This window comes from Heliconius melpomene, chromosome 16, assembly GCF_056956725.1.
Source record: "Heliconius melpomene rosina isolate 202511_hmr_F chromosome 16, ASM5695672v1, whole genome shotgun sequence".
Taxonomy (NCBI): Eukaryota; Metazoa; Arthropoda; class Insecta; order Lepidoptera; family Nymphalidae; genus Heliconius; species Heliconius melpomene.
In genome coordinates this window covers 4,906,332-4,915,568 of record NC_140404.1, presented here as the reverse complement: position 1 = coordinate 4,915,568, position 9,237 = coordinate 4,906,332, and the positions used below count along the sequence as shown (strand labels likewise).

The following is a 9,237-nucleotide window of genomic DNA, read 5'->3' as shown; positions in this document are numbered from 1 at the left end:
GCAAGGTAGGTAAACTATCCAAAACAGTCGTGAAAAAGGTCCATAGAGAATGTAGACGCACTGTGCGAAAGCGAGATTGCAGTATAAACAGAGACGGAAGGTAAACCTCCATGTAACGATTCGCTTGAATTATTAAAATCACGAAATCAATAAAATTTTTACTTTCATAATGATACACATTTATTGAAATTTAAAATATTCTTAAATGGTTATTTTACCTATTACCTATCTTTATATTATTTTTATATAAACTACATAGAGTTTCTAAATATCTATATATTTATATTTCTTTATAATTTTAAATATATAATATTTTTTTACGAAAAATATGTTTATAAAATATTTCTTTATTTATTAAAGGTTAATGTCATACTAAAGTTTAAAAATCATGGCACTGGTAATTTCAACTTTGAGTTTGAAGTTTTAATCTCATTTTTGACAGATATTCTAGTTTTTGTATTTTCGATATACGATTGTGTAATATGATTCTAATGTTACCAAGAACGATTTTAAGAGGAAATATCCTCAAAATTTCTCCGAGATTTCTTAGCGAAATCTCTGGCCAAAATCCAAGTGATACTTCATCGTCGGCACCACTATCACAGGCTAAAGTTAACGCCAATGTTCCTGGTCTTAGCACTGCAGTCATCCATCAGGCCTCTGAACCGTTAGGCCCAGGTGTAGATCCCAATAAAAGTGGCCCATATAAAGTACCGGAATATTTTTGTTACGACAATATGAGTTATTTTGAAGCAGAAATAGAAATGGCGAAATTTAGATTACCACAACCTTCTGCTGTGAAGAAGTAGAATAATAGAAAAAATATTTATATTATTTGTGTTAGGTAACTCATAAATATATGTTAATAAATTATAATTTCAAACCTTATTTGTATTTTTCTGAAAAATCAAGGCAACAAAATCCTTTAACCCTCAATAGTATTAAGCCCTCTAAGAATTCTAATCTAATATGCCTCAAACTTAGCACAATAGGAGTTAATATGTTACTTACAAAGAAGATGCATAAAGATATATTTTTAATGTTAAATTGGAAACAGTCAAATTGGTATAAAAAGAAATTAATCACATTTATTAATTTGTGTAGCAGAATAATTAATATCTCTCGGTAGGAAATAGTTATTTCTATTGTTAATTTTATTACTTTGAAGCTAATATATAATTTTAAAAATATTTAGTTTTGTATATTTTTGGAAACCAATGTTTGAACACCTTCCAATAGTCTGTTCACAGGTAGACTCATCTGTGAACACAGACTACTGCAGTGTTTGAATATTTTTTACGAGCTTTATGCTGTATTCTGCATATAGTTGGGTAAGCAGAGGGAACCTAGCGTTAAAACACTCTGATTCCCACTTTCTGCTAAATGATTTTCTTATTCCTTTCTTTTTAAGGCATAGCAAGTTGAGTAAAGTGACACAGTAGGCTGAAATTTCTTTTTTTTTTTTTTTCTTTATTTATTTTTAATTTATGCAAATAATACAGTTTTACATTTAAAATGTTTAATGATTATTAAAATCAAAGATCTTATAATGTTTCATAATCTTTATTCCAACTGATCTCCATACATACTAAACCTACAAACTATTTAACATAAAATGCATAATAAAGAATTTTATAATGTTAAGTGTATATTAAACACCACAATATGCCTAAAGAAATAATTACTTATATAGCAACTGAAGCAGCGGCACTAAAAATAACTGCAGTTTCATTATTTTCAGAAAGAGTAGTCACTAGCTCCAGGCTTTTTTCATACTCTTCCTCCGCCGTATGTTACTTCTTCTTTGTGAGTTTCTCTGATAAGTCGTCAAAGGATGGGTCTTGCAGGTTAATCATCAAACTATTACCAGGCAAGAAGACTCTATTTTGTGACTGAGCAATCATCCTAGAAATACTTTGAGCTGCACGGATTTTGCGCAACTTTAAGTACCCAGGATTCATTCCCATAGATTTACCCAACATTTCTGCTGCTTCAGCTTCTCCTTCAGCTTGTACAATTTTCTGCTGGCGCTCTTGCTTAGCCCTTTCAACAACGAAAGCAGCACGCTGAGCTTCTTGTTGGGCTACTTGTTTAGCTTCAACTGCAGCTGTATATTCTTTACCAAAACTCAATTCTGTTAGAGATACATCATCTAAAATTATATTAAAATCTGCTGCCCTCTCAACTAATTCTCTTCTTATTAATAATGACACTTGCTGACGTTGGGTAATAAGTTGGGATGCATTAAACTTGGCTACAACTGATTTCAACACTTCATTACAAATTGATGGAAGGACTTTTTCATCATAATCAGTACCCAATTGTCTGTACATAGTAGATAAGTTGCTAGAATCAGGACGAGATAACACTCTCAACGAAATGTTTACCATTTGTAAATCTTTTGAGCCGGTCGGAGAAGATATTTTACGAGGTCGTGACCTGATGTCATAAATGATAGGATACTGGAACCATGGAACACGAAAATGTAGACCTTCAGACATAACATGCTGTTGCACTCCTCCTATTCTGTTAAACATAATTGCACGATGACCACCCTCGACAGTAAATAAGGACTGTGAAATACCGTAGACCCCTGCGCCTAGTACAGCAGCTACTTTCAATCCAATACCAAGTCCAGGTGGGCCCCCTTTAGCAAACTTGCCCGCCATATCATTTAATTTACTTTGGGCCATCTTTCGACAAAAAAGCTTTGAAAATTTCAAAGAATTTAAAAAAGAATAAATTTTCTAACCTATCCGGCGAACACTACGAATTGTGCAATGATGAATGAACGATATCAAAGTCTATACCCTATACAGATAAAAATTAAATCTGGCTAAATCATCATTATTTTATATAATTTAAATTCCTTAACACAAAATAGCGCACCAAGCAATTTTTATATGAGAATACCAAATATAATAACATATATATTCTACTTTTAATGGTCATATTAATTAATTAAGAAAAACTGAAATATCGGTTTGATTCATAGCAAAGAATGAATGGTTGAATGATATCTATTGTTAATTCTTATAATAAAAGTGAGATTTTATTTTTTAGTTTTAAATGTCATATATATTTTTTTAATTTATTAAGCACTCATCAAAAATGGTAGCATAATAAAACGAACATGTTAATATAAACAAAATAAAATAAATAGATTAGATAATTATATATATACGCTGTCTGTGTCAACAGCAGTGCGAAAACGCAAGAAAATACCTTTGTTTTGTGAATTTGACTTGTGATTTGTCAAAGAAAAAATTGCTTGAACGTAAGCATTAGTTATTTTCTTAGACTTCAGTCTTCACAAACTATTTATTAAATGTTTCATTTATTTGAATAGACCTACTATATTCAAAAGTTTTATTATTATATAGCAATGGATTCTTGTATGGGAGTAGAACAAGACTTGGACAAAGCCACTTCTAAATTCACCACTCTTAATGACCATGCTAACAAAATATTGGAAGATTTAATAACTCAAGTAGAAGAATTAAGAAATGAAATTTCTAAAGGTACGTAAAATTAATTAAAATTAATTTGATTCTACTAGTTCAAAGAATGCACAATAAAAATGCAAAATCATTGCATTAGCTTTTTATTATAGCTTATGAATTTGCTTGACTATAATTTATGTTACTTTGATAGCCCTTTTTATTTTTTATTATTTTTAAGCATCCTTAATGCAACTAACATTTTATAAATACATATACTATATAAAACATAATGAGGAAATTAAATATTAAATTAGATGTTGTTAGTTGATTATTATTGTTAGGCTTATGTCCAGCACTGTACACGGACAGGCTGATGATGATGATTATTGTTATTTTCAGAAACTCCAAATATACCACTATCACAAGGCCAAACAAAAATTGTGAATGACCTGGCTGCTTCTGTCAAACAAACAGTTTTTCAATTGTCTACAGGTATGATGTCTTATCAAATATACTTACAACCTAATTATTTATATACTTTATTTTTTATTTATTTACGAATTATATTTTTCTTTCTGTAAGCTTTATTATCAGGAATAGAGCAGAATAGACTGAAGGAACTTAATTTTAAGACTCTGTGCTGCACTTACCGCTGTAATCATTAAGAGGCATTGTGTGTGATAGGGTGGAGTTCATTTCCATTAGTCTTGTCTTCGCCGAAAAATATATGTAAATAACTCATTCCACTGAATGGGAATCAAACCCATAAGCATCACATTCATTGATGTAATTTTTAAAACTATATATTTTCATAAATTTTGCGATTTTCAGAGCACCGTGAATTACATGCAACAGTATCAAGAGTAGGTAAATCAATTGACAGGCACTTCATAGCTGACTATGCAGCTGTAGCACCGAAAGCAGAATCTTTTTGTTCTGACACAAATAGACCTATCATGGAACAAGCTATTGCTCAGCATTTGTATAGACAGGTGAATAGATTTTTTAGAAACATTCAAAGTGCTATTTTGTTTTAAGTGAATTGCCAAGGCCATTATGGTGTAGAGTCTGGGTGTAAACACAATTATCCTATAAATAATTTTTAATTTCTATTTATATTGGTCTATTATTTGTTAAATAAGTTGTTATTATTATATTGAGTTGGGCTACTCAACATGCAATGACTACAGAATTCGGTGGAAAGTGGGGATTGGAAGTATCTTAATGGGAATAGAGTATCATTACACTGAGTTCCCAGGGTCTTTAAAGAGTGAAGCTAAAAGTAGTTATTCAATGAATAATAGTTACAAGCGTACCTTCCTTTAATAATTTATTAATCTTGTGTTTGAAATAAACTTCTGTTTGTGTGTTTCACACCTTAATTTTTGAAGGCAGTGATGTATTGTCGTAATAAATATAAACAATATTCTGATATGTCCCTGGGTGCTTTGAAAATACAACTGGGCTGGGTAGGCCAGTCATAGAATGATATGTCATCTACATTGTCGCTTCTGTTCTGCACAAGATATTTGCCGTTATCTTTAATTGAAAAAAATACTTGGTGTCCATAATTTAAATTTACAATAAAAAAAAAATATTACATCCAAAATAAAAAAAGAAACATAATTCAATGAATGAAAAGTAATATTTTTTTCCATTTCCAGGGTCTAGACGAAGTAGGTGATGCGTTAGTAACCGAAGCGGGTGTGACAGCAGAGCGTGGGAGCACCTTTGCCCAGTTACAGCGTTGTGCCGCAGCTCTGACTGAGGGCGACCCGGGCCCAGCTCTGGCATGGGCAAATGCCAGGGAACACGAGTTGGTGCATTCGCCGCTGCCTTTCACACTGCATAGGATGCAAGCGCTTAAGGTATTGTTTTTTTTTTCAATTCAATCTTGTATATGGCAGAGTAGGTAGAAGAAATATATGTCTAAGACACTGTTCTCTACTTTATTTTATTCATCAAACCCGTAATTCCTTCCTCCAGCTGGCGCGCACGCAGGGCGTGGCAGCGGCCATCGCGTACGCGCGTGCACAATTCCCGGCGCACGCGGCGCGTCACGAGCGCGCGCTGCAGGCAGCCGTGTGCGCGCTGGCGTGGTGCACGCCCGCCGCGCCGCCGCCGCCCGCGCACTACGCGCACCTGCTCGACGTGAGGGCGCTGGGTACGTCACGTCCATACTTCTCTACTGATATTATAAAGAGGAAGAGCAGCGTGATGTGCTTTTATTATTGATGTACTTATAAAAATTGCAAATTTTGAATATTTGAAAATTGAACCTGTCGTGGCGCAGTAGTCGAACGTCTGACTGTAAATGCGACAGTTGTAAGTTTGATTCCTATGCGGGGAAATTGATTATTAAATATTTTCATTTTTTGTTTTGTTTTGGGAAAGTGTGACATTGAATTCCGACTTTCAAAGAGTAAACTTTAGCGGAAAATGAGGGAGGAAGTGTCTTTACACTAGATTCTATCTACTTACTCTGTTATATGAGGGATACGGCGTAAAGATAAAAAAAAATAACTGGCCATTTACATATATAGTTTAATATTATAAGACGAAACTTTAAACATGCATAATGTATGTTTGAGGATATTTTTCAACAGACGGAAATAAAGTGAAATAAGTATTTCGTAAGTTTTTGTGGTTTAAAACTCAACACAAATAAATAAATGTGCGGGGGATGGTCGCAGGTGCGGAGGCGGCGGAGCTGTTCGTATTGGAGGCGTGCACGCTACTACGCCTAGCGCCTGCATCCCCCCTGGCGGGTGCCGTGTTAGCGGGCGCGCGTGTGCTGCCTGCGTTGCTCGACGTGCGCCAGAAAATGTCGCACCCGCACGTGTTGGCCGCGTGGGCCGACGACGAACTGCCGTTGGAGGTGGAGTTGGGCGACGAGGGCGGCGCCTACCACTCCGTGTTCGCGTGCCCCATCCTACGCCAGCAGGCCTCCGACCACAATCCGCCAATGCGCCTGCTCTGCGGGCACGTCATATCGCGGGACGCGCTCAATAAGCTCGCCATGGGGCTCAAGTGCGTCGCCTATTCATTATGATATAATATTGTTATTAGACTATTCTAGTATTGTGGCAATTGTAAGAGCTCAATAATGAATTATTTTCATTTCTTTGCTCTGGTTAGAGGTCAAAGCGAGCTTTTGAATTCCACCACTTAACTTGAAACGTTTTGAACGATTTTCAATTGGCCTTGCTAGATAAAAAAAGAGATGCTATCTAAGAAATTTTGTCCTTAGTTTATTTTTCATATTAATCAGATGATGATTTAATAATGTAATACCATAAGTTGATAAGGACCTGACGAAAAAGCTTCTTAAACTAATATTTTTCATTATTTTTACGTATGGCATATATTTAATGAACGACATGGTACAAAAAAAAGACATTTTTTTGTAGTGTCGTGTTTTCTAAAGCATATAAAAGGTCTATAACGCAATGAAAATAACAAAATTAAATTTGAAATATATGTTATCAAAAATAATTACTTATACAATAATTATAATTTGCAATTTAATTGTAATATACCAACTCTGTTTTTGATATTACTGGTTTTTTTCAGATTAAAGTGTCCATATTGTCCAATGGAGCAGTCACCTTCTGAAGCGCGTCAAATATACTTTTCCTAAAAAAAGAAAAATACTCAAAATCAAGACTATTATTAATATTATTTGTCATTTTAATAATGAAACTAATACAAACAAAACTATATGTTTGAATACAGGGGGTTTTTTTATTTTTTGCTTATTTCATATATTTTATTGTTTAAATCGCTTTATGTAGTAGTTTTAATGCTTTGTTGGCCATTTTTTTGTTCAACTATGGGCAATATAACAGACGTCTAAACATGGTATAACTAGAATGATCACTAAATAAATATATTAGTATCAGGCGTTAATAAGTAAAATTTTGTTAACATTTTATTTTAACAATCACTATGCAATTAAAATATATAAATTTTTAATTGACTTGCATACATATTTTATTATCAAATTCAATTCAGTTTTGTGCGGGAACTGAAATGTCTTAACTGGAACCGGAGTGTCTTACCACTAGGTTCCCTCTGCCTACCCTGCTATGTGCGGAATACAGCGTTAAGCTAAAAAAAATGTTTTTGACTAAATGGATGGAGGTTTTATATTACTGCACAAATCAAACTTGTAATTTTTTAAATAATTCTCTCATTAAAGAGTAAAAAAGCTGATTATGATTAAAAAAAAATGTATATGCAAGCTGCTTGTCAACTTAGCCACGACTGCTACGGATATAATAAATGCGCATATTAAAAAAAAACGTTTTTCAACATTTGAACCAACAATCTTTCTTGTTAAAATTGTATCGGCGATTTTATCACACTACTTCTAGTGCATTACCTAATGTAGGACGCTAAACGTCGAGCAGTGTAAATGCATGTAGTCATGTAGGTCCCTAACTTTAAAAGTATTAACTGTAACATTCTATTTGTAGTGATCTAAATTAGTGCACTAGAAAAAGTGTGCTGATAAATTTTAGTTTCAGTAGAAAATATAAAAAAATAAAAGCAATATACAAGCAATTAACTACTACTAGTAGATTCTTACATATATATAAAATATTAATTATTTACTTACTAAGTATGATTTTTCGATATTGTATATCGATCCTACTATAGGATAGACAGAGAACCTAGTGTATCGGATTGTAAACACGACGGTTGTAGGTCCGTTTTTCATTTGAGTGTTTTTTTTTTTTTCATTTTCTCTGTTTCCTAAAACATATTATATACAGTATGACATATAAAAGTAACTAAAACCGTTAATTTCAATATAATATCTAATATTTAACTGCCAAACCTATATTTAAGTTATTGACAGACAGTTTAAAAGTCAATATTAAAATGCTGTTAGAATTGATTAAAATTCTTAGGAACTGTAATGTTTATATGTAAGATAGTTATTAAATAATGTAGTTCAGAGATGTACAGAGATATAGAATATAAAATATTATTTAGAATGTTTCAATATTAAAAAAGTAAATCTTGCCAACAAGATTTATTTGTCTCTTCTTAAAGTAGTACTATTAAATGTATATTAAATGTCATTAATACGTTTATTATTTCATTTTATTACATTATGTAATAAATGCTTCAAAGTAAATTTATTAAATATCTTGTAATCTACTTTCTACATAGTTTTAAATTTAAATATAACTTTATGTAGAATTAGAATTGTTAAGTGATTTATATAGAATTTTTAAATAAAATATGTTTAATTATTTTTTTTAATAATTTATTTCCGAGTAATTATAAGTCGGGCTTTAATATTATGTATAGTTAAAAACACAAATATGGCTTATAATAAAATCATTTTCTATTATAAGTCTCTCTATAGTATTTTTTAAGCTTAAAAGTTTGTTTGGTTGAACGCTAATCCCAGCAAGTTCTAGTTTAAATAGAAAAAATAATTTTGTTTTGGATAGTCTATTTACCGAAAATGGCTATAAGGCCATATTTCATCACGTTAGTCGTTTCGATGAAAACCACCGTATGCAAATGATTTGAAGCCATAACATTCGAATCCTTTACTAATGTTTTAAATTTGAAAATAATTCAAATATAAATCAAATGCTGTATCTAATGTGTTAAGGAAGCATTGTTGAGTATCGGGACACCAGAGCAAAGAAATTAAAATCTTAAATATTTTATTTGCCCGAGTGGGAATCAAATCCATAATTTGTCGCGTTTAGTCACACACTTGAGCCTACAATATGTTGATTAAAATTCTTCAAAATTCAAGTCGGAGCTC

The 9,237-nt window shown here is 32.4% G+C and overlaps 3 protein-coding genes across 3 annotated transcripts; 2 read left to right on the top strand and 1 right to left on the bottom strand.

Annotated features, from left to right (window-relative positions):
* Positions 1-407: 407 nt before the first annotated feature.
* Positions 408-888, top strand: LOC146530769 (uncharacterized). The gene has a single exon (XM_085199253.1). It carries the CDS (start codon positions 483-485, stop codon positions 807-809), a length of 327 nt encoding a protein of 108 aa, XP_085055379.1. The 5' UTR covers positions 408-482; the 3' UTR covers positions 810-888.
* A 656-nt stretch (positions 889-1,544) lies between these two features.
* LOC146530768 (prohibitin-2-like) lies at positions 1,545-2,796 on the bottom strand. Its single transcript, XM_085199252.1, has one exon. It carries the CDS (start codon positions 2,691-2,693, stop codon positions 1,794-1,796), a length of 900 nt encoding a protein of 299 aa, XP_085055378.1. The 5' UTR covers positions 2,694-2,796; the 3' UTR covers positions 1,545-1,793.
* Positions 2,797-3,049: 253 nt separating this feature from the next.
* On the top strand, positions 3,050-8,707 carry LOC146530767 (E3 ubiquitin-protein transferase RMND5B-like). Its single transcript, XM_085199248.1, has 8 exons — positions 3,050-3,277; positions 3,384-3,521; positions 3,843-3,935; positions 4,275-4,435; positions 5,108-5,311; positions 5,430-5,607; positions 6,137-6,473; positions 7,017-8,707. Exons 2-8 carry the CDS (start codon positions 3,386-3,388, stop codon positions 7,081-7,083), a joined length of 1,176 nt encoding a protein of 391 aa, XP_085055374.1. The 5' UTR covers positions 3,050-3,277; positions 3,384-3,385; the 3' UTR covers positions 7,084-8,707.
* The last annotated feature ends 530 nt before the right edge of the window (positions 8,708-9,237 follow it).